This window comes from Ovis aries, chromosome 2 (assembly GCF_016772045.2).
Source record: "Ovis aries strain OAR_USU_Benz2616 breed Rambouillet chromosome 2, ARS-UI_Ramb_v3.0, whole genome shotgun sequence".
Taxonomy (NCBI): Eukaryota; Metazoa; Chordata; class Mammalia; order Artiodactyla; family Bovidae; genus Ovis; species Ovis aries.
The window spans coordinates 184,983,416-185,009,118 of NC_056055.1; the positions used below are offsets into that span (position 1 = coordinate 184,983,416).

Consider the following 25,703-nt stretch of genomic DNA (forward strand, 5'->3'; position numbering starts at 1 on the left):
TTGCCCTGATTATGGTCTGTCTTGTAAGAACACACACATGCATGCAGAATGAAGAAGGACCTTAGATACTGCTGAGCAAGTCTCCCCTGGGAGAATCTGTGTCTCTGATGGGGCAGAGGTGCTGATGGTCACACCAAGGGCAGATGGGATGCAAACCTGCCTGGTTCCTAACTGTTGGCCTCAGTGCTCCTCTCACTAGCTCTGCTGCTTTCCTCCAAAGAGCTGTAATACTTGTGTTTTGGCCACTGGGGGGCATGTTCCGGTAGTCTTATGGCAGGATGGAGGGGCAGTTCCTCAAAGAGGAACTCAGAGGTATAACCAGTAATGCTAAAGAAGGTGGAGTTGAATGGTCCTATGAAGACCTACAAGACCTTCTAGAACTAACACCAAAAAAAGACATCCCTTTCATCCTAGAGGGTAAGAATGCCAAAGTAGGAAATCAAGAGATACCTGGAGTAACAGGCAAGTTTGGCCTTGGAGTACAAAATGAAGCAGAGCAAAGACTAATAGAGTTTTGCCAAGAGAATGCACTGGTCATACAAACACCCTCTTCCAACAACACAAGAGACGATTCTACACATGGACATCACCAAATGTCCAAAATCATATTGATTATATCTTTGCAGCCGAAGATGGAAAAGCTCTATACAGTCAGCAAAAACAAGACCAGGAGCTGACTGTGGCTCAGATCATAAATTCCTTATTGCAAAATTCAGACTTAGAATGAAGAAAGTAGGGAAAACCACTAGACCATTCAGATATGACCCAAATAAAATCTCTTACGATTATACAGTGGAAGTGACAAATAGATTCAAGGGATTAGATTTTATAGACAGAGTGCCTGAAGAACTATGGATGGAGGTTCGTGACATTCTATAGGAGGCAATGATCAAGAACATCCCCAAGAAAAAGAAACGCAAAAAGGCAAAATGGTTGTCTGAGGAGGCCTTACAAATAGCTGTGAAAAGAAGAGAAGCTAAAGGCAAAGGAGAAAAAGGAAAGATATACCCATTTGAATGCAGAGTTCCAAAGAATAGAAAGGAGAGATAAGAAAGCCTTCCTCAGTGATCAATGCAAAGAAATAGAGGAAAACAATAGAATGGGAAAAACTAGAGATCTCATCAAGAAAATTAGAGATACCAAGGGAACATTTCATGCAAAGATATGCACAAGAAAGGGCAGAAACAGTATGGACCTAACAGAAACAGAAGGCAATAAAAAGAGGTGGCAAGAATACACAGGAGAACTATACAAAAAAGATCTTCATGACCCAGATAATCACGATGGTGTGATCTCTCACCTAGAGCCAGAAATCTTAGAATGCAAAGTCAAATGGGCCTTAGAAAGTATCACTACAAACAAAGCTAGTGGGGAGGATGGAATTCCAGCTGAGCTATTTCAAATCCTAAAAGATGATTCTGTTAAAGTGCTGCACTCAATATGCCAGCGAATTTGGAAAACCCAGTAGTGGCCATAGGACTCAAAAAGATCAGTTTTCATTCCAATCCCAAAGAAAGGCAATGACAAAGAATCTTAAAACTACCACACAACTCTGTTTATCTCACATGCTTTGAACAAAGTAATGCTCAAAATTCTCCAAGCCAGGCTTCAGCAATATGTGAATCGTGAACTTCCAGATGTTCAAGCTGGAATTAGAAAAGGCAGAGGAACCAGAGATCAAATTGCCAACATCTGTTGGATCATCAAAAAAGCAAGAGAGTTCCAGAAAAACATCTATTTCTGCTTTATTGACTATGCCAAAGCCTTTTACTGTGTGGATCACAACAAACTATGTAAAATTCTTAAAGAGATGGGAACATCAGACCATCTTACCTGCATCCTGAGAAATCTGTATGCAGGTCAAGAAGCAGCAGTTAGAACCAGGCATGGAATAATAGACTGGAAAATCAGGAAAGGAGTACATCAAGGCTGTATGTCACCCAGGTTATTTAACTTACATGCAGAGTACATCATGTGAAATGTTGGGCTGAATGAAGCACAAGCTGGAATCAAGATTGTAGGGAGAAATATCAATAGCCTCAGGTATGCAGATGATTCCACCCTTATGGCAGAGAGCGAAGAAGAACTAAAGAACCTCTTGATGAAAGTGAGTGAGGAGAGTGAAAAAGTTGGCTTAAAACTCAGCATTCAGAAAACTAAAATCATGGCATCTGGTCCCATCACTTCATGGCAAGTAGATGGGGAAACAGTGGAAACAGTGACAGACTATTTTCTTTGGCTCCAAAATCACTGCAGATGGTGACAGCAGCCATGAAATTAAAAGACACTTGCTCCTTGGAAGAAAAGCTATGACCAATCTATAGAGCATATTAAAAAGCAGAGACATTACTTTGCTGACAAAGGTCTGTCTAGTTAAAGCTATGGTTTATCCAACAGTCATGTATGAATGTGAGAGTTGGACTATAAAGAAAGCTGAGTGCTGAAGAATTGCTACTTTTGAGCTGTGGTGTTGGGGAAGACTCTTGAGAGTCCCTTGGACTGCAAGGAGATCCAACCGTCCATCCTAAAGGAAAGCAGTCCTGAATATTCGTTAGAAGGACTGATGCTAACGCTGAAACTCCAATACTTTGGCCACCTCATGTGAGGAAGTGACTCATTGGGAAAGACCCTGATACTGGAAAAGATTGAAGGCAGGAGGAAAAGGGGACAACAGAGGATGAGATGGTTGGATGGCATCACCAACTGAATGGACATGAGTCTGAGTAAGCTCTGGGAGTTGGTGATGGACAGGGAAGCCTGGCATGCTGTGGTCCATGGGGTCACAAAGAGTAGGACACAACTGAGAGACTGAACGGAACTGAACTGAACATCATAGGACATTTAGCTCAGTGATTTCCAGACTTCATTTGGCACCAGAACCCTCTCATCGGCTGAAGTTCTACATAGAAAGGCTGGGCTGGCAGTAGGGGAGGAGCTTTCCTGAGAAGGGTATCCCAGCAAAACCCCAGGATTTCCATGGTAAGGTTTGGTTACCACTCTCTTATCCCCCAGACCCACCCACTACCACCTCCCTCACCACTCTGCAAGTGAGAAAGAGACCAGTTTTGCAGACATAACATATATCAACATATACCAAGTTCTATACTTTAAGTGCATGCAGTTTATTGTATATCAATTATACCTCAGTATGGCTATAAAAGAAAGAATTTGGAAACCCTAAGAAACAAACATAAAAGGCAATGTTGTTGTTCAGTCGCTCAGTCGTGTCCAATTTTGCGACCCCATGGACTGCAGCACACCAGGCTTCCCTGTCCTTCTCCATCTCCTGAAGTTTGCTCAAACTCATATCCATTAAGTTGATAATGCCATCCAACCATCTCATCCTCTGTTGCCCACTTCCCTCCCTGTCTGCAGTCTTTCTCAGCATTAGGATCTTTTCCAGTGAATTGGCTCTTCACATTGGGTGGCCAAAGTATTGGAGCTTCAGCTTCAGCATCAGTCCTTCCAATGAGCATTCAGAGTTTATTTCCTTTAGGATTGACTGGTTTGATCTCCTTGTTGTCCAAGAGACTCTCAAGAGTCTTCTCCAGTACCACAATTCGAAACCATTAATTCTTTGGTGCTCAACCTTCCTTATCGTCTAACTCTCACATCCGTACACAACTACTGGAGAAACCATAGCTTTGACTTGATGGACCTTTGTCAGCAATAAATAGTGGTTATAACAAGGAAAGGTCTACAGTAAGTCCTGGGATGATATCTGTGCATTATCTACAGGGGCCAGAGGAGGCATCCAGGACAGGATGGACTCCATGTGCCAACAGTACAGGTTTCATAAAGGCACATCATTAAACCAAAATAAAAAGCCATTATAAACTCTAAGGGGGAGAGTCAACTAAAAATTGATATGTGTTCCAAACAGGATGCCAACTAATATTTGGCATGATTTTTAAGACCTGATGGAAAATTTAAAAATATTAATAGAGTCCATCTGGCTTTGATATTAGAACTTCCCTCTGTCACTGACCCAGAGGGCGTGATAGTGAACCTTCACCCAAAAGCTATAATCCAAGCCTGTGCTTGGCCTGGCAGAGAAACATATTGACACAGTTAAGACAAAATAAATGCTCTTTACTATTGAGTTAGACAAAAAGTTCATCCCCTCTCTGGAGTGATTGTGCGCAGAGTACCTAAGTGGTGTAAGCTGGGCCACTTGCTTTGTGTCCTAACCTTGGCTCCTCCTATTATGTCTGTGCACCCAGGTGTACTTAAGGGAACCTGCACAGGAATAGGAAACATCCCCCATCTCCCCATCCCCACCTGCTTTTCCTCTGCATCCTCGACCTCCCTAGCTTTCTCTCGCCAGGGCCCCCATATTTCACCCCATGTTTCTGGCCCTGCAGTCACTCTCTGGGTCAGATTTGGGAGCCAGTGTTTGCATTTGCCCCTGTCTCAGCCCCCAACCCATATGACACATTGAAGAATGGGAAAAGAGCTGCTCTGGACACATGGGTATCTCCTGCCTCTTCCCTCAGCTGCAGAGCTCATTGAGATGTGGTTGCTGGGGCCCTGCCGACTCCCTCAGGGGGCATCATTGCCTCCCTGCCCTCCTGCTGCCTTTACAGTCATGAGTTCAGGCAAGAGCCCACTTGCTCGGCATCTTTCTCCTCGGTCCTGGCTGTAGATCAGCCTCCCTGAACTAACAGAGGACTGTCGTCCCAGCATTTGTGGCTGGAACACATTCGTCACATCCACCACAACCAAGTTCTGCTGTCACACCTCCCTGGCCTGGCTGCATCATCTTTAAGTTGTGGGGAACGTTTATATCTTGACAGTGGAGATTTGTGTGTGTGTTTTAAATTTTTTTTTTAATTATTCAGACAAAAAGAACAGAATCTCAGTGGTTCTTAAACATCTGAATTAACCACGAGGGAGCTGAAAGCTATGTTGTTTGGGACAAAAGCAGGGTTTTTATTGGATAAGCCCCAGAAGAAACATTAAAAGGCTCCATGTTTTTGTATATTTTGATATAGTTGCTCTGTACCTCCATTAGTCTCACTGGAAAATTAGTAAAGAACAGGATCTCCCTTAAAGCCAGATACTACATCCAGATGGAGCCTTCCTGAATTAAAGACATCACCAAAACAATGTTAAACGTTGACGTTTCCTGATGTATCAAATGCCACCCTCTCCTTTATCTTCTCTTTAAACTAGTTTTAAAAAAGCTGTTTTTCCTTCCCAAAACCAGAAGCTCATTTGCTTTTTAAAACCAGTGTGCTTATTTACAGTTAGGACTGATCAAATTTAGAAACAAATACTTTAAGCTGTGGTTTCATTTGTGCTGGTTTCCACGGGAGCCTAGTAAATCCATGTGATATGTGATGAAGTTCTTCAGCCAGCAAAGTGACATCTGTGAGTGACCCTGACCACAGCCCATCTGAAACCACGTCAACTCTCCTGCTTGTCTTTCTCAGACAAGCTGACGCAGAGTCAGAGCATCCATACTGGTGGGAGCCGTGGGGAACCTCAGCTGATGTCTGTCCTGTGCCTGAGGTGAAAGCTGGTCAGCAAAAGAAATTCTTTTTTTTTCTCTCTCCTTCTGCAGAATCCCAGCCCAGGACTGTTTGCTGTGAAGCACCCTCTGACTTACGTGGAAACCTTGATCGATTACCACCTGTGCTCCCACCCCAAGTACAAGTTCACCAAGGAGTGCCACTACGGCTCCAGCATCCCCCTCACCCAGAAGCAATTTCTCCATCACACGGTAAAGCCGTCCCAGGCTCAGCAGCAGAACTGGCCCTGGGCTGCAGGGACCAGGGGGTGGGGGACAAGGAAGTGAGGGGCCGCAGCTGGAACTGGGAATAAGAGAGTCGGTGGCCACAGCTGCAGAGCAAGGACAGTAACCATGGCACAGGGGCACGGGCATGCCCCAGCCCTGGAGCAGGGCAGGCGGGCTCGCCACACCACCCCGTCTGCCTGCGCCCACTTCCCGGCTTCACGTTGCCCCCTTTCAGCATTCTTACTCTTTTCCTTTGAAGGCTATGCTTAATATTCATTTTATTCCCACTGTGACCATGTAGGATAAGTTGCATGGTGGTCACAGTCCTGGGGTCTGACACTCTCTCTCTCTGGTCCCTAACAAGGAGAGAAAGATCAGAAGGGACAAGGTGGTGACGTGACAAACACACAGTGAGAAGGAGGCTCCCCAGAGTCCTTTCTTCCCTGGATAAGCAGCCTGAGCTCAGTTTCCAGCAACGTCTCCTGCAGGTGACCCTCAGCCCTTCCACACTCGACAAAACCCCACCTTAGGTCATCATCTTGGCCCTACTCCTGCCAGCCCCACTTCACACCTCTTCCCACATCACTTTCCTGCCTCTTGGGTGTACAGTTCAAGCAATGACCCATGTGGTCCTCACTCCCTTCTCCTTCATCACCCCCGAGTCCAGCCACCCTGGGTCCCACCAGTCTGCCTTACACACCACGTGACTCCCTCTCTTCCCCCTGGGTGCCAGCACCACACCACTACCACCCCCCACCCCCTCGCAGAAGCCTTCCTTCCATTCGAGTCGCATCCAGTCCTTCTCCACTTTGGAAGCCCTCCATGGTCCCCGCTGCCCATGGGAACAGCTCCAAGCTCATGAGCTTGGCCCACGAGACCCTTCACAACCAGCCTGCCTTCCTGGCCATTTTCTGTCAACCCCCATCACGCGCCCTGCACTCAGTGGCCCCTGGTCACACCCCTCCTTGGCCTCTCAGTGCCGTTGCACAAGCTCACCGCCCCCCACCCCCATCCCCACTGCCTGGAAGAGCCTTTGATGAACTGACCCACGCTCTCTAAATGTTGCATTAGCATCACATTCACAGGAATCGAAACAGATCGAGAGGCCTGACCTGCCCCTCCACACCAGGACCCTTGCTTGTCTGCCTCATAAGTCAGGGCTCAAACCTCTCCTTCCTCCTGCTTTAATTCCTGCTGCTTCATTGAATACTATTTGCTGAAACGGTTGTCTTTTTTAGCCTCAGAAAAATTCTGTTAAGCTTAAATGATAAATTTTGCAGTTCAACTTTTAAGACTGAAAATTGGCCAGCTGAGTGAAATTGAAGTGCTTCCTGGACTTTACCCATGGTCCCCCTGTTCTGGCTCTATTACAGGACATAATACCTGGAGTGATGACCTGGAAGAAGTTCCACAGCCTGGTGTTCTCATCCCTGCCCGAAACTTATAAGACAGAGGTGTTGCCGAGGTAAGCCCAGCTCGCGTTGCCTCAGAGGGGTATGTGTGCCCCTCAGATTACAGAGACTGTGGCCCTGAAAGTTGCCTGCCAGGAAAATATCAAATCATACTTTTGGTGCATGAGGGAAGTTCGGTAGTCAGAGGGATATGATGATGTGTAACTGATTTTCATCTCTTTATCTTGAGATAAACTTTATTTTTTTTAACTTTTATTGACCTCTAGTTGATTTACAATGTTATGTTAGTTTCAGATTTACAGCCAAATGACTCAGATATGCGTATATACGTATGTGTATCTATGTAGATATATATAGGTAAGTTCTCTTTTTACATTATTTTCCATTATTGATTATTACAAGATACTGAGTATAGTTCCCTGTGCTACATAGAAGGTCCTTGTTGGTTATTTATTTTATATATAGTAGTGTGTATATGTTAATCCTAATCTTCTAATTTATCCCTACCCCCTACTTTTCTCCTTTGGTAACCATAAGTTTGTTTTCTATGTCTGTGAGTCTATTTTTGTTTTATAAATAATTTCATTTATATCATTTTTAGATTTCACATACAGGTAATATCATATGATATTTGTCTTGCACTTAGTATGATCATCTCAAGGTCCATTCATGTTGCTGCAGATGGCGTTATTTCATTCTTTTTTATGGCTGAGTAATATTCCATGGTATATATCTACAATATCTTCTTTATCCATTTCTCTGTTGATGGACACTTAGGTGGCTGCCATGTCTTGGCTATTGTAAACAGCGCTACTATGAGCTTTGAAGTACATATATCTTTTCTAATTGTGTTTTTTTCTAGATATATGCCCAGGAGTAGGATTATAGGATCATATCAAAGCTCTTGAGATAAACTTTAAAAAAATTAATGTCACAGAGCTTCCCTGATATTCCAGGGATTAGGAATCCTCCCGCCAGTGCAGGGACACAGGTGTGACCCCTGATCTGGGACGATTGCACATGCTGAGGGACAGCTGAATCCACATGCCACAGCTTCGGAGCCTGAACCCTGGAGGCCGTGCTCTGTCCACAACAAGAGAAACCACTGCAGTGAAAAGCCCATGCACTGCAACTGGAGAATAACCCACTCTCCACAGCCAGAGAAAGCCCATGTGCAGCAAGACCTAGCACAGCCGAAAACAAGTAATAAATAAATAGATAATTGCAGTTTTTTTAGAAAAAAATTAATGTCACGGTGGATCGTTGACCATACTTCAATAAAAGTAGACAACCAGTCCACATAATTCAACTGAAATAATCATGGTCCATTTTCAGCATTTTAGAATTGCCATGATTAGCTGTCTACACCCTCCGTATCCACACCAAAGGATCCAGGTCTCTCCATGCTCCAGCCTGGCCATCCACCGGGAGGCCCCACAGCTGTCATCAGAGACAGAGCAGGTAGATGAGAATAGTGTTAGACCAAAGAAGGAGGAAATTTAGAGTAAGCACATTCTTGCTAATTTGCTTAACTAGCACCTCTTCAAAGCCCTAAGATCAAACAACTAGCTCATGCCTTTTCCTTTAAACGCAGCCTGGTCAGTGACCTGCTCCTGAGACCTGGAATTTACTTATTTGGTCCATTGTCCTTACAAACATAGTGAAATGAGTTGCTGGTGAGCAAACGTGAATAGTGTCCCAGTACGATGACCATCACAGTGACCTTTTGCTCAAATCCTTTGATCTGGAGTGAGGCCCACCCCAAGGGGGCAAAACCCTACCATGGCCCCAGGAGTAGTCAGCTCTGCCTAGGCCTAAGCCCTGCCACCAACCAGGGTCAGTGGGTACTTATACCCTGACTTCTGCCAGCGTGTCCTGGTTCCTCGCCATCATCAGAGTTCCCCTAGGTCCTCAGGAGCCGTGCAACCTCAGCCACACTCTCTGGTCAGCTCTTTGGGCCAAGTCCTCTCATCCAGAACCCAGGCTGATGAGACCTGCTCAGCCTTGATGTTTTCGTTTTAGTAGAAGTAGGAGGAGACTTCCCTGTTGGTCCAGTGGTTAAGAATCTGCCTTCCAGTGCAGGGGACATGGGTTCGATCCCTGGTCTGGGAGCTTGGATCCTACCTGCCATGGGGCAACTATGCCGGTGACCAGGCAACTATGCCAGTGCGCTGCAGCTCTTGAGCCCATGCCCCACAAGTGGAGGGTCTGTGCACCACAAGGAAAGATCCCGCATAATACAACTAAGACGCAATACAGCCAAATAACAAATAAATATTTTTTTTAAGTAGGAAATCTCACCCTAATGTGCACCAACTCCATATGCACTGTCACCCACATACCCCCAGGGATTCAAGAAGGCAATTGAAATCCAGTTTGTAACCCTGGAACCCTTACCTTTACTTCTTCCTCCACTGCCAGCAGAAAAGCTCTTCCTGAATTAATCGAAATCCAGGCTTTTCCTCGTGCTGTTCCTTTTGGGTCATTTTTTTCAGTGTGTCTCTACCGCCCTCCTTTGCCTGGAGATGAGCATGAGAGCAAGCAGAGGGTGTGGGCCATGGCAGGGGCTCAGAAATGCTAGTTCCTTTTCTGTGAATTCATATTACTGAACCAAACTTGGGTCCGCTCACCCGTGCACGGCAAAGCCAGTCTACTGACACAAGGTTGTGATGGAAGTGAAAGTTGCTCAGTTGTGTCCCCATGGACTGTAGCCTGCCAGGCTCCTCTGTCTATGGGATTCTCCAGGCAAGAATACTGGAGTGGGTTACCATTCCCTTCTCCAGGGAATCTTCCCAGCCCAGGGATCAAACCCAGGTCTCCTGCATTCCGGGTGGATTCTTTACTATCTGTGCCACCAGGGAAGCCCTAAGAAAGTGTTTATTGCAGGCACCAAGCAAGGAGAACAAGGCAGCTAAAGCTCAAAAAGCCCAACTCCCCTTAGCTTTCAGGAAGCATTTTTAAAGACCAGGTGAGGGAGGGGGATTGCAGGGTGTGTGATCAGCTCACCATACACAGATCTCTGATTAGGTGATGGTGAGGTTACAGATGATGTCATGTTGTCAGTTCTCAGGTTACCATAGGTCTGGGGGCTCAGTGGTCACAGCCATCAAATAGTTAACTTCTTGCATTTGGTGGGGGTTTGGCATCTGTAACTCAGGAATGTGCATCAGATACTGTTATCTGGGCATTTCTGAGTGGAGCTATAGCAGAGGACCTAGAGAGGGGTCTGTAGCTCACCACTAGCCAGTCAGAAGAAAGTCACACACTCTGCAGCCCTCACCCCTAATTTTGCCTTTAAAAACTTCCCCCTGCAAACCTTCGGGCAGTTCTGAAGGTCTGGGCACAAGCCACCGCCTTCTCCTTACTGGTCCCTGCAGCAGACCTTCCTCTGCTTCAGACTCTGGCATTTGGGGTTGCTTGGCCTCACTGTGCATTGGGTACGTGAACTTGTGTTTGGTAACTTTAGCATATTTCTAAGACCTGAAATCTCCAGAACCTAGGGCTGGAGGGAACAGCCTTACAGAGAGGACACTCTGGTGTCTGAGAGACCCGATAGCCCTGTCTCCCACTCTGCGTCCTTGGGCGAGTCACCCATCCCTGAAGCCCTTGAGCAATGATTTCCTTGTCTGTGGAGTGGGGACCTGAGGGAGTCCCTACGGAGCACTCATCAGGACTCACATGGTGCCTCCAGCACTGTCCTGAATAGCTCTTCCCACTCCTGCTGTCCCCCACTCACTAAACCTTGCAGTCACCCTGCTGCCACCAGGTGGCGATGACCCTCCATCATCTGGACTCAGATCCCCATTTTGCTGAGGAGTGAAGGCACTTCAGAACAGACCCGTCATCAGGGAACCAAGCACAGCTGCGTGTGGCACCCTTCCCTAGACAGAACATGTAAAGTGAGAGATGGTGGGGAGTGCCGAGGGCCAGGGTCCACCCGCTGTCAGCAAGCATGGGTCTCAAGAATTAAGACAAAAACATCCTGGTTTTTTTGGTTTGTTTTTTTTTTTTCCAAAGCTGTGTCCTTGGAAAAATCTCCTGAGGCTATTCTTTCAAAAGGCACTCAGAGTGCAGTTACTTTGGGCTTGAATTAACCATGAATTAAACATGAATTCCACATGAATTAAAGAAAACTCTCCAACTAGGAGTTGTTACCTCCAGCTTCTGTGCCTGAGTGCTCTGTTGGGCCAATTTGTTTCAAAATAAAGCATAATTGCATGACAGATTATAAAATCAAGAGAGGATTCTTTATTTCTTCATCATGTATTTCCATGATGTAAGACTCTAGGTCATGTTTTTGTTTCTAAAAGAGTTACAGAATAATAATGGCATTCCTTTTTAACTTCCCACACACCCACTAATGATACTTCAACTTGCAGTCATTGTGGTTGAATAGATTACCTGTTTCTTAGCTGGTATTTCCCCCTTTTTTTGCCGACGAGAGTTATCTGTTTTTTGTTAAACCATGCAATGTTATTTAATGTTTATTTATTCCAAGTCATTTTTGCATTCATAATAATCAAAACAGTTCACTTGGGTTCTTTGCTCCTTAATAAATTCAGAGAGAATTTATTGAGTCTCTGTGACTCCCATGAAATCTGAGTCAGCATCAATGAAGAAATTACCTATTAATAATCCAGCGGTGCCAGACTTTGGGATTTCATAGATGGGTGAAGTGTCCAGAAGAATCTTAGGAACTGACTCAGCGTTGTCAGAGTTTTACTTTTCCAAGAAAGGCATGAAACAAAACAAAGCAAAATGTAACAGCCAAACACCATCCACTGTCACCACCCTTTCAATTCCAGAGGAGCCCATTAACACATAGAAAAGTAAAAATTTAAAAAGTAGATGAGTTTGGTCTCATGAAAAACCTTTAGTTGTTGCCATTCTGTCTTCCAGACAAGCCTGGCCTTGGAAGAGTGGTCCAGGCTCCCACCTTCTTCCACCCCTTCCTCAGCTACATACACTTGGAGATCTCAGTGGGACTGTCCATTAGAACCTGCATTCTTTGTCATAAAGTCAGTAGATAAGGTCAATCTCTGGGTGGTGGAGGCCAGGTCCCTTTTGGTGAGAAATGGTATTAGAGACCAAAATCTGGGTTCCTGGTGCACACATTGCCCCTGGGGGTGGAGGGGGTTGTTTCTTGGCCTCCTCAGCAGACAATCCAGAGTGTGGGGAAGTGCATGTATATACATATACTTTCACACATATGTACATAGCCATACAAAAATGCATGACCACATACATCTATACACATGTGCACATACACACACTTGTACACACCTATCCCCATTTTGGAAATCATGAATCTACGCTGGTGCTTCTAATCCCAGCCCACACTCATGGAGTTGCTTAGTTATCTGTCTCTTCTTCCTCTGTGAGAACCCTGGCTTCCTAAGACATTTCCTCACTCAGTTTTATAGAATGTTAAAAATAGTTTCAGAATGACTTCAGCTATAATCACTTTAATAAACAAGTATAGTAAATAGAGCTCAAGATTTATTTGCAGTCTTCTCCTACCCCCATTCTATCCAGGATGTGGATGTATAGTCAAATACTATATTTATGAGTTATTTGGATTACTCCTTTTCACTTTTTTAAAGTATTTTTTATTGAAGTATAATTGATTGACAAAGGTTTAGGTGTACAGCAAAGTGATATAACCATATATATGTATATATATGTATTATTTCCAGATTCTTCTTTCTATTATAGGTTATTACAGGATATTGAATATAAGTCCTTCCTTTTCTTCTTTGTTTTTTCTTTCTTTCCCTTCCTCTTTCTCTCTTTTTTCCCCCTCCACTGTGCTTATGGAATTCATATGAAATTTTATTTGTTTCAGTTTGCTTTCAGTTTAGGGGCATTTCCTCCCTTTCCTCAGAGAAGGAAATGGCAACCCACTCCAGTATTCTTGCCTGGAGAATTCCATGGACAGAGGAGCCTGGCAGGCTACAGCCCCTGGGGTCACAAAGAGTCAGATACAGCTGAGCAACTATCACTCACCCACTCCTCCCTTTCATATTGATTTAATTTTATTTTTTGAATATGTAGAACATTAACACACTAACAAATTCAAAGCTACATGGAAAGTCAAACTCAGACACGTGTCACTCCATCCCCCTCCCTTCTGCCCTTGTTGGTAGCCGCTCTGTCTTCTAACACCATTCCCGTGTTTCCCTTCACAATGCTAAACAGAATATATGTATTTTTCATGTTCCCCTCTTCCTTACTCAAAAAGTGGCACACTGGATAAGCTCTTTTGTATTTTCCTGTTTTCACTTATAACATCCCCTGAAAATCACTCCATATTAGTTGATAAAGATCCTCTTCACTCTTTGTTACAGCTGTAGAAACCATGGGCCGTAGTTGCATTCAACCAAGCCCTATGCTTGGTGGGCCAGGCACATTTTTGCTTATTAAACAAGAAGAAACTTATCTCCAAGACATATCTGCACACACCAAGGAGGCTTCAATTAATCCCCCTGGTGTCCCATCCTGCCACCTGCAGGGTCGGTAAGAAGGTCAGTTTCCTGCCATGGGTCATTTTTTACTCTTTTTTTATGAGACAGCACTCCTCCCAGCTTTTCAAAGCTTATTCCAGAAAATTATTAAAAATATATATCCACTTGTGATTTTTTCTGTATTCCCTTTGCTATTGTGTGTTCAGTTTTTATTCCTCTAATAGCATTTGAGAGGTTTGTGAGAAGGAGTTGAGACCAAAAAAAGGAAAAATTTTTTTAAAGTGTTTATTCCACCAACTTGAAACAGAAATATACTGTCAACTTTAAAACTGAACTGAACTTAAAATTAACAAACTGTTTTTTCCTCCCCATCTCAGTGCTTTTAATGTCCTTGATACCCAGTAATTTTTATGTAAAAGTCTAAAATTATAATACTGAACAATATATAAGGAGGTGAGGAGGAGGTCTGAAATTGAATAAACAACTAAGAAGAGTATCAGTTCAGTTCAGTTCAGTCTCTCTGTCGTGTCCGACTCTTTGCGACCCCATGAATCACAGCATGCCAGGCCTCCCCGTCCATCACCAACTCCTGGAATTCACTCAGACTCACGTCCATCAAGTCAGTGTTGCCATCCAGCCACCTCATCCTCTGTCGTCCCCTTATCCTCCTGCCCCCAATCCCTCCCAGCATCAGAGTCTTTTCCAATGAGTCAACTCTTCGCATCAGGTGGCCAAAGTTCTGGAGTTTCAGCTTCAGCATCAGTCCTTCCAAAGAAATCCCAGGGCTGATCTCCTTCAGAATGGCCTGGTTGGATCTCCTTGCAGTCCAAGGGACTCTCAGGAGTCTCATCCAACACCGCAGTTCAAAAGCACCAATTCTTCAGTGACCCCGTGGACTGTAGCCCACCAGGCTCCTCCATCCATGGGATTCTCCAGGCAAGAATACTGGAGTGAGTTGCCATTTCCTTCTCCAGGGGATCTTCCAGATGCAGGGATCGAACCCAGGTCTCCTGCGTTAGAGGCAGATGCTTTAACCTCTAAGCCACCAGGGAAGCCTATAAGAAGAGTATAAATGTGGGAAAAAATATTAAGAAGAAAAAGTAAACTATCTAGCTGCCCCACCCCACCTCCACCCCCAGGAAATAAAGTAAGTTTAGATACTACACTTTTGAAAATTATTTTTCTAAGCTCTCCGAAATATCTTATTTAGCACCATTCTCTTGGATTTGACCGGTACCCATCACAGCCTGCAATGCAGGAGACCCAGTTTCAATCTCTGGGTCAGGAAGATCCCTTGGAGTAGAAAACGGCAACCCACTCCAGTATTCTTGCCTGGAGAACTCCATGGACAGAGGAGCCTGGCAGGCTACAGGGCATGGGGTCACAAAGAGTCGGAGTCGACTGAGCGACTAATACTTTGACTTTTTACTTTCATCACCCTCCGCCTTTACCTCTAGGGAGACATGGGTGGGTTTCCAGGGATGAAGAGGACAGGATGGTAGCATAAAATACCAAAGGTAAAATTAAAGTGCTTTAGAAGATTGTATAAAGACCCTGAGACTACTAACGTGGTCACATATCCTCGGCTGCTCTGTGATTTTTCCACAGCTGTGATTCCTTCAACTTAGTCATGCTGCCTGTTGACGTCCCTGCCGTTCTTGACGCCTTGCCGGAAGAAGACAGGATAGAGACAGTCGAACGGTACTTTTTCACCTGTGGTCTCACTGCCGTCTATGTTCCAGAAACATGCCAGGTGCTCTGAGAGATTTCCAAGGAGCACACAGCACCTGAGCTTGCAGCCCCGCCAAGACACAGCTGACACCCAGCCACACCCTCAGCAGATAAGATGCTGGATTCGTGGTGGAGAATAATAGTCTCAGGTCTCAGACTGGCTGACCTTTCAGTGCTGCAGGTGCTCAGGGAGGGGCGAGCAGAGTGGGTGCTAAGTGGGCTTCCAAGGCTGCAGAATCGCATGCCCTTGGGTTAGTACTCAGAAGGCAGGTAGGATTTGGAGGGGCAAAAGAAATATAGCCCCCACCCCAAACAAATAAAATATTTTTAAAAGAAAAGTCAAAAACGAAAATTTTAAGAAAAGGGAAAATAGAAAACCTAGGACCCCCCAAAGTAAATTTAAAAAAAATTAAGGAAAAAGAAAAATAGCCTCCAAACGAAGGCACTTAAATTTGATTTTACTGATGAGCATACAACATCCAGTGAAAATGTATCCTTGAATCTGCTGTGGCCACGCCCGCTTTGGCTCTTCCCAGGTGGCGCTAGGGGTAAAGAACACGTCTGCCAATGCAGGAAACTTGATCCCTGGATCGGGATGATCCCCTGGCAGGAGCTCCATGTATTCTTACCTGGGGATTCTATGGAGACCTGCGCAGGCTAAACCTTGGCACTGCAGCATGGGGTTTTGGGCAACATGAAGCTGAGCAAGAAAGCCCCACAGCAGCACTTCTCAATGGTTTGCAAGAAAGCCCTGGTTGAATGAGACACTAACATAAGCTGGTTGAGACTTGCAAGACCTACAGCACACAATGCTCAGCCCTGGTTACTTGGCTATACACTAACACGTTCTGAAGCTTAGAACCTAGGTCCTGTAAAATAACCCTAAATATTGGTTTTTGTGAGACCTGCCCACAAGCAGTGGTACTTGGCAATACATGGACGTCTGAAGCTTAGAACCCTGAACAGGGTCTGAACAGGGAAGTTGAGTGTCTGCTACTTGAACCCCAGAGCATGAGGGCGTTTCCTGAGGATGCTGCAGCCAGGTGGGTGGCCGGGGTGCCACATGGTTACTTGACGTTCAGTTTGGGGAGGCAGGTGAGGAGATGCTCTGCAACGCTTCCCCATTCAGCACTGATGTTCCGACTCATGAGTCAATTTCCTCACTAATCTGCAGACTCATGAGTCAGTTTCCTCATTTTTGAGATGAGAATAGTAGTACCTACTTCACAGGGGTTGTCAATTAAGGAAGATGAGGAGGAGGGGGGTAGTTGTAACAGTAACATTTACAGAGCATTAAATGTAAAGTCAGGCCCAGCGCTTGACAAGAATTTCATTCACTCCAACAATAAGGTCTTCTTATTTTCCATACTTTGGAGATGAGGAAACTGCTAACGGGAAGCAGTCTTGTAAATCACCAGCATCGAGATTGGCACAGAGCTTGGCACAGAGCAGCTGCTTAGCGAAGATTAGGTGATTGGAGTGACTTTGTGCAGTTTTCAAGGGTGTTTTCCCAAACAGAATATGGCTCTGCCCACCTCTGTTTATGTTTCGTTGCAAGGAGAGGGTTCCTGTTTGTAATTCTAGATTTTGAAGCCTCTGTTGATCTTGGAGGCATTTCTCTTTGACTGTAGCAGAGACAGCCACTCAAAATAATCGTCTCCTCTTCCACAGAAATAGAATTGTTGAAACTGGAGGCTCAGTGTCACCTGAGTTAGGTCATCCATGTGACTCGGCCTTTACCAAGAGGGCAGGAGAAGACGTGAGATGTCCTCCTGAGGGCAGGACCAGGATGGAGTGGGTTTACCTCCTGCAGACTCTCTTCCTGCTTCCTGGAGCTGGAACTCACACTTGCAGTGACCCAGCTGTAACTGTTAAGCAACCAAGCGCCTGGCCAGGGGTTCCACAAACAGCCAAATCTGGCCTACCACCCATTTTTGCAAAACACCCGTTTTATTGAAACACAGCCACACTCATTCATTTGAATGTTTTCCATGACTTCGTTCATGCTGCAACAGTGTGTGTGGGTGCTAAGTCGCTTCAGTCCTGTCTGACTCTTTGTGACCCCATGGACTGCAGCCCACCAGGCTCCTCTGTCCGTGGGATTCTCCAGGCAAGAACACTGGGGTGGGGTGCCATTCTCTCCTCCAGGGGATTTTCCTGACCCAGGGATCAAACCAGTGTCTCTTATGGCTCCTGCATGGGCAGACGGATTATTTATCACTAGTGCCACCTGGGAAGCTAACTGTAAAAGAGACCCACTGAGGCCTTTACTCGAAAAGTTTCCTGACCCCTGCTGTAAGGGGTAGCAGACCTCAAGATAAAAATAACCTCAATCCCTGTAATTTCTTCTCTCACCTGTAGATTATTTAAAAGTATATTGTTTTCTTTTTAAAGCAGTTGTGGATTTTTTGGTTGTCTTCTTTGCTATTGATTTCTAATTGAATTCCATTGTGGTCACAGAACATTCTCAGAATGATTTCAACCTTTTGAAATATTCATGCTTTCCTTATGGTCCAAGATACGGTCAATATTGGTAAATGTTGCATGTACACCTGCAAACAGCATGCATTCTGTAACCCCATTTTTCCTTTTCTTGGGGATGGTTTTGATCACCTCCTCCTGTACAATGTTATGAACTTACATCCATAGTTCTTCAGGCTGTCTGTCTACCAGATCTAATCCTTTGAATCTATTCATCACCTCCACTGTATAATCAAAGGGATTTGATTGAGGTCTTACCTGAAGGGTCTAGTGGTTTTCCCTACTTTCTTCACTTTAAGCCTGAATTTTGCAATAAGGAGCTCATGATCTGAGTCTCACAGTCAGCTCCAGGTCTAGGTTTTACTGACCATATAGAGCTTCTACATCTTCCACTGCAAAGAACATAATCAATCTGATTTCAGTACTGACCATGTGCAGTCATCTCTTGTGCTATTGGAAAAGGGTGTTTGCTGTGACCAGCTGAGGAAAGAAGAAAAGGGGGAGGCAGGGGAGAAAGGGAAAGATTACTCAACTGAATGCAGAGTTCCAGAGAATATCAAGGAAAGAGAAGAGGGCCTTCTTAAATGAACAATGCACAGAAATAGAGGAAAACAATAGAATGAGAAAGACTAGCGATCTCCTCAAGAAAATTGGAGATATCAGGGAATACTTCATGCAAGGACAGGCACAATAAAGTACAGAAATGGTAAGGACCTAACAAAAGCAGAAGAGATTAAGAAGAGGTGGCAAGAATATACAGAAGAACTATACAAAAAAGTCTTAAAGACCCAGATAACCACGATGGTGTGGTCACTCACCTAGGACCAGACATCCTGGAGTGTGAAGTCAAGCGGGCTTTAGAAAGCATTATTACGAACAAAGCTAGTGAAGGTGATGAAATTCCAGCTGAGTTATTTAAAATCCTAAAAGATGATGCTGTTAATGTATTGCACCCAGTATTCCAGCAAATTTGGAAAACTCAGTAGTGGCCACAGGGCTGGAAAAGGTCAGTTTTCATTCCAATCTCAAAGACAGGCAATGTCAAAGAATGTTCAAACTACCAGACAATTGTGCTCATTTCACACACTAGCAAGGTTATGCTCAAAATCCTTCAAGCTAGGGTTCAACAACAGAACCGAGAACTTGCAGATGTACAAGCTGGGTTTAGAAAAGGCAGAGGAACCAGAGATCAAATTGCCAACATTCATTGGAGAAAGCAAGGGAAGTCCAGGAAAATACCTGCTTCGTTGACTATGCTAAAGCCTTTGACTTTGTGTACCATGGCAGACTGTGGAAAATTCTTAAAGAGATGGGAATACTAGACCACCTTCCCTGTCTACTGAGAAACCTGTATGTGGGTCAAGAAACAGCAATTAGAACCAGACATGAAACAACTGTTCAAAATTGGGAAAGGAGTATGACAAGGCTGTATATTGTCACCCTGCTTATTTAACTCCTATGCAGAGAACATCATGCAAAATGCCGGGCTGGATAAATCGCAAGCTGGAATCAAGATTCCAGGAGAAATGTCAACAGCCTCAGACATGCAGATGACACCACTCTAATGGCAGAAAGTGAAGAGGAATAAAGGAGCCTCTTGATGAGGGTGAAAGAGGAGAATGAAAAAGTCTGGTTTGAAACTCAGTATTTAAAAAATTAAGATCATGGCATCTGATCCCATCACTTCATGGTAAATAGAAGGGGAAAAACTGGAAGCAGTGACAGGTTTTATTTTCTTGAGCTCCAAAATCACTGTGGACGGTGACTGTAACTGCGAAATTAAAAGACACTTGCTTCTTGGAAGGAAAGCTATGACAAACCTAGATTGTGTATTGAAAAGCAGAGACATCACTTTGCCAACAAAGGTCTGTATAGTCAAAGCTGTGGTTTTTCCCAGTAGTCATGTATGGCTGTGAGAGTTGGACCATAAAGAAGGCTGAGCACCAAAGAATTGATGCTTTCAAACTGTGGTGCTAGAGAAGACTCTTCAGAGTTCCTTGGACAGCAAGGAAATCAGACCAGTCAATCCTAAAGAAAAGCAACCCTGAATATCCATTGGAAGGACTGATGCTGAAGCTGAAGCTCCAATACTTTGGCCACCTGATGCAAAGAGCCAACTCATTGGAAAAGACGCTGATGCTGGGAAAGATTGAAAACAGGAGGAGAAGAGGGTGACAGAGGATGAGATGGTTGGATGGCATCGTCACCTCAATGGATATGAGTTTGAGCAAACTCCAGGAGATAGTGAAGGTCAGGTAAGCCTGTTCGGCTGCAGTCCATGGGGTCACAAAGAGTTAGACATGACTTGGCCACTGAACAACAACATCAGGAGATAGTGGAGGACAGAGGAACCTAGAGTGCTACAGTCCATGAGGTTGCAAAGCATCAGACATGACTTAGCCACTGAACAACAACAACTATAACAACAAACCCCATTTTTAAGCTGCTTGTTATTCTCTGGTTATAAAGAATCATTCCTACTGTTGTCGGTTGATAGAAAGCTATTTATCAGTCTTATACTTTCTTTAACGTAGATCCAAGAAGTATAGGTGTGAGTAATGTTGAAGGAATCATGTAACTCTTAAACGATTGCAGTACTTTTCTATTTTGTTCCTTTCAGTGAGCTCTGTGAACAGAGTATGGACATTTTGCTGACCCCAGAAATGATCGAAGCGGAATTCCCAATGCTGGACTACAGGGACACCAAGAAGGAGAAGTAAGTGGATGCTTTATGACTTGGGAAGAGGTAGCCCAGGATAAAATTTGTCCTACACGACATACAGAACTGTTTGACTCTAAAAACATCTCCAAAGAGACACATTTCCAGTGCTTTAGGTGTTTAGACATGTATCCTATTTACCACCCATGCCACCTCCAGCCTCGTTGCTTATCTTCAGTCACTGGGCCTCAGTCTCCCCATTCATAATGTGCAGAAAACAAAACCTCTCTCCCAGGATGCTGTGAGGATTCCATGAGATGCTGGTGTGAGGACACCTCTCCCGGTGCTTGCTCTGCACATGTGAACCCTTTCCTGCATCTCTGTATCAGGGACAGCTAGCTAGGCAGACATTACCATCATCCTTCAGAACTTGGTTTTGAAGAATACTTTGGTAAAGGATATAACCACTAGAGTTCATATGGTTTATAAGTTTGAAATTCCAGTTATCCTTTTAGAATTATTTAAGTCTTTTTAAATTATTAAAATGTTGGAAAATTTAGAAAAATATAACGAATGAAATAAAAACAATAATCCTACCACCCAGGGGCAGTATCTTGTACATTTTGGTTTGTGGTCTTCCAAGTATTAATACTTTAATTATTTAAATAACACACAAACACCTACTGTATTTTGTTAAACTGTATATACAATCATCCCACGGTATCCATGGGGGATTGGTTCCACGACACACCCTAGCCTGGGTACTAAAATCTGTGGATGCTTGAGTCCCTTATGTAAAATGGCATAGAATTTGCATATAACCTATGCACATCCTCCTATACTTTGAATCATCTCTGCGTTACTTATAATACCTCACCCAGTGTAAATGATTTTTAAATAATTTTCAGCATGCAGCAAATTCAGGTTTTGCTTTTTGGAACTTTCTCATATTTTTTTCCACCTGGGGGTTGGTTGAGTCTGAAAATGCTGGACCGATGGACACAAAGGGCCAACTGTATGTGTTTACGTGAATTCTATCATATTGTTCATATTGTTTTATCTTCTAGACTTTCATTTAGCATATTGTTATCATATGTTTATAAATATAGATACCCACCTTTATATCTTACTGGTAGATATACCATCATGTGCTAGCCGATCTTTCTACTGATGATCACGTCAACTCTTTAATAGTTTGCTCTTGCCAATAGGGCTTCAGCAAATTTCCTTGTGCCATAATTCCTTGCAAACTTATCAAACTGTCTCCTTAGGATAAACTTTGGAACATAAACACTAAATCCATGTTCATTTTATGGTTTTATTACATAGTGCTTTGAGCCATCCAGGAAAATATCAACAAACGTCCTACCAGCAGAGGTCAGGATGCCCACAATCAAATGCCCTGAACAACGTGGAATATTATCAGACGTTTTTTTTCTTCTTTTCCAATATGATAGGCTGTTAATGACCACATTATTGTTTTAATTTTAACTTCTTCATTTATGAGTGATGGTAAAAATTTTCCTACCCTTATCAAATATGTTTCTTCTTTTATGGGGGCTTTTTTGCCTATATTGCAGAAAGTCTTTATCTTATTCTTATTTATAAGAGTGCCTCATATATTAAGGATAATTACTTCCTTGTGTATGCTGTAAATTTTTTTGTTTGTCTTCTTTGTTCAGGGTGTTTGGAGGAGGCCCTGCCTTTTCAGAAGGGAATGCCCACATATCTTAGAGGAGCAAGGGGTTCCTTTGTTTCATTTGTAATAGTAACAGAAACCTATAGCAAACCAGCACTTCTCAGAAAGTAGATTAGCAGCTTCTAAAACAAAATTTAGGGAAAAAAAATTTTAATAGAATTTCAGTGAGCATCTGTTTTAATCAGCTATTTAGCAACAAAATATGTTATACTACGTAGTACGTCTGACGCCTCAACAAAGAGATGCACTTTGCATTTTGTTTCAGGTTTCAAATATGTGGCTAAGAGTTTTAAATAGAACCTTTTTTTTCAGTTTGAAAAATTGCCCCTGGACTTAGAACAGTCTGACCCATGAGCAGGGTAATATCCAATATCTCATTGTTTATTTGCTGTTTCACATGGTTTTTTCACCATTTTGACTACAGAAAGTCATATCAAATCCCATTTGATTATCAAATGAATATTAAATGAAATAGAACTTATTACTTTATATATCTTCACCCAAAGAAAAAACTTCTCTTTTCTTTTTTCCTTTTTTAATGTATTTCAGCTACTTTACCAAAAAAACAAAAAACAGAAAAAACAATAACTCTAAGCATTTTCTGCACACCAAGTTATTTTTTTTTTCAAAATACACATACATTTCACACATTTTCAATAAATAGATCCATGGCATTTTGAATTCACCTATTTTCCAGTTTAAATTATTTTTGTACATTTTTTTATGTGCCAAAATTATCAATATAATTATCAGTTTATTGGCTGTATAGTATTCCAATGATACCTCACAGATGATTTTTTTCAAAATTTTATTGGAGTATAGTTGATTTACAATGCTGTATTAGTTTAAGGTGTACAGCACAGTGATGTGTGTATATGTATATATACATGAAATATGGGCAAGGAAATGGCAGCCCACCGCAGTATTCTTACCTGGAAAATCCCATGAACAGAGAAGCCTGGTGGGCTATAGGTCATGGGGTCCAAAGAGTCAGATACAACTTATCAACTAAACCACCATGTGTATGTGTGCTAATCGCTCCAGTCATGTCCAACTCTGCGGGACCCTATGGACTGGAGCCCACCAGGCTCCTCTGTCCATGGGACTCTCACATATGTGTGTGTGTATCTGTTTTTTCAGACTCTTTTCCCTTATAGGTTATTACAAGATATTGAGTAGGGTTCCCTGTGCTATACAGCAGAGATTCAGTTCTGAAATTCTCTCCATGTATACCAAGCATGACCTGATGCTCAGTCCTGTCTTTTCAGTCCTTACTTGTGCTTTTTTTCGCCTCCTTCAGCTTCAGCTGGATGCAGACAGAGTGTCAGACAGACACACATGGGAGCTTGGTCAGACAGGGATAGAAATAAAAAACACATCAGTGATACTTAATGTCCCCGTGAAGACTGCTGTCAATTTGGTTTCTGGCAAATACTTATTTTCATGGAAGAATCATCTGCTCTTTCTTGAAGGCTGTAATCAACCCAAGAGCTTCCTTGCTATCTTGATGGTGATCTCACCCTCTCAAGACCTACTAAGGAGAATTATATTGCAAAATATCCAAGAAACTGTGTGAGTGACTTTAGTTGCTGACACATTATTCAGCTCCCCTTAGATTATCACAATATCACTCAGCCATTCATATATTTAAGGGTGACATGAACTATATATTTTTAGACTGATTTCATAAAGTGGTACCAATTAATTTTTTAAATTATATGCATTAGAGAAGTTTTAATTTTTTCATTTTGAGATACTTTTTCAAAACTTTCAGGCGTTTGCCAAAACTTTAGGAAGTTTCACTCTCCTTAGGAAATCTTTCACAAGCACTTAATTTGGTTTTTTTGAAGTATAGTTGATTTACAATGTTGTGTTAATTTCTGCTGTACAGCAAAGTGATTCAGTTGTACATATATTCTTTTTCATATTCTTTTCTATTATGGCTTATCACAGGACATTGAGTATAGTTCCCTGTGCTGTGCAGTAGGACCTTGTTTGTCCATTCTCCACTTAAAGTTTGCATCTGCTAACCCCAAATTCCCAGTCCATCCCTCCCACCTCTCCCCCTTGGCAACCACAGATCTGTTCTCTATGTCTGTGAGTCTGTTTCTATTTTGTAAATAAGTTCATTTGTATTAACTTTTTGTGTTCCACATGTGAGTGATATCATATGGTATTTGTCTTTCTCTCCTGACTGACTTCACTTAGAATAGTAGTCTCAAGGTCCATCCGTGTTGCTGCAGATGGCATTATTTCATGCTTGTTATGGCTGAGTAATGTTCCAGTGCGTGTATGCCCCACATCTTCTTTATCCGCTCCTCTGTTCACGGACACTTAGGTGGCTTCCATGCCTTCGCTATTGTCAGTAGTGCTGCTGTGAACAGAGAGAAGCACTTAATTTTGTCTTGAATTCTTCTAACTGGACAGATCATCTAGCTGAGCTCACCATCCTTAGACATCTGTGCTTTCAACCAAATACACTAATCCTGTCCTCCCAGGGATTTGCAAAGTTCTACCCTTCACCATGCCAGCAACATCCAGGCTCCACATCAGCCACTCCTCGACCCAGGTGCAGAACCCTCCTTCCTAAGTCCCACCTTCCGGAGCCATTGTCAGAGTCAGAGATACTGTGTGTCCACTTTACTCATAAACATAAAGAATCAGCTCCTGCCCACTGAGCATTTAGAAGCCGTCATGCTGCGATGTCCATGCATAAGTTCTCATTTCCCTTTGCAATAATCCTCATTGATGGGATTCCCACCACGTGTACCTCTGGAAGCAGAGGCTGAGAGTTTAGGTCACTTGGCTCTGCTAAGAACCTAGTGCAACTGAGACTGGAAATCAGATTTGAATCACTTCCAGCCAGGTGTTTTCACTGGTAACTAAATGATCACTAAGTATGGTTTATATTGTGTTTGTGTATAAACAGCTCCTCCCGTCTTCATGCGGCATCACTGGTGACACTGGGCCCAGAAGCAGGGTGGTGGTGGGTGAAGAATGTTTTAAGAGGTGCCCTGATGTGTCCTCATTGGGTTTGTGTTTTATATATATTTATATTTAGAGAGGTGAAAGACCAAGCACAGCCAACGGAGAAGGCAGGACAGAAGGTGCTCGAGGAGATGAAGAACCTGCGGAGCAAAGCGCTCAGCTCCTACCTGATCCTCGAATGAAAACCACCAGATCAGTGCCTCTCACTTCCTTTCTGCAGGTCACCATGGTCCTCTGTGTCTGCTTATGTTCCAGCCATTTGAGGAATTAAAGTTTTAGAGAAAAAGACTGAAATATAGATGATGTACATATTTTAAACTTATAGTTTTTTCTTTTAAAAAATAAAATGTTGTTAGTATGATGGCAGTGTTTGAAGCTTCTTGCTGCAAGATTTAGTGTGGGCACAAAGGCTTCCAAGTGCTGAGAGGTTGGGAGCCCTTTGGAGGGGCCAGAGGCTGGAAGAGTTGGGGAGGGGTTGCTCCCCCGCCAGCTGCCACAGCCACTGAGCACCTCTGACTCTGACTTTGGG

The 25,703-nt window shown here is 43.4% G+C and overlaps 1 protein-coding gene across 1 annotated transcript in view; it reads left to right on the plus strand.

The window, feature by feature from the left end:
- The window catches only part of CFAP221 (cilia and flagella associated protein 221), a 126,558-nt gene extending 101,023 nt beyond the window's left edge, over nt 1–25,535 (plus strand). Inside the window, exons 20-24 of the mRNA XM_027965037.3 lie at nt 5,567–5,725; nt 7,114–7,205; nt 15,225–15,317; nt 20,449–20,544; nt 25,248–25,535. Coding sequence (XP_027820838.2) covers nt 5,567–5,725; nt 7,114–7,205; nt 15,225–15,317; nt 20,449–20,544; nt 25,248–25,356 — 549 coding nt within the window. The 3' untranslated portion in view covers nt 25,357–25,535. The remainder of the gene's footprint in view (nt 1–5,566; nt 5,726–7,113; nt 7,206–15,224; nt 15,318–20,448; nt 20,545–25,247) is intronic.
- The last annotated feature ends 168 nt before the right edge of the window (nt 25,536–25,703 follow it).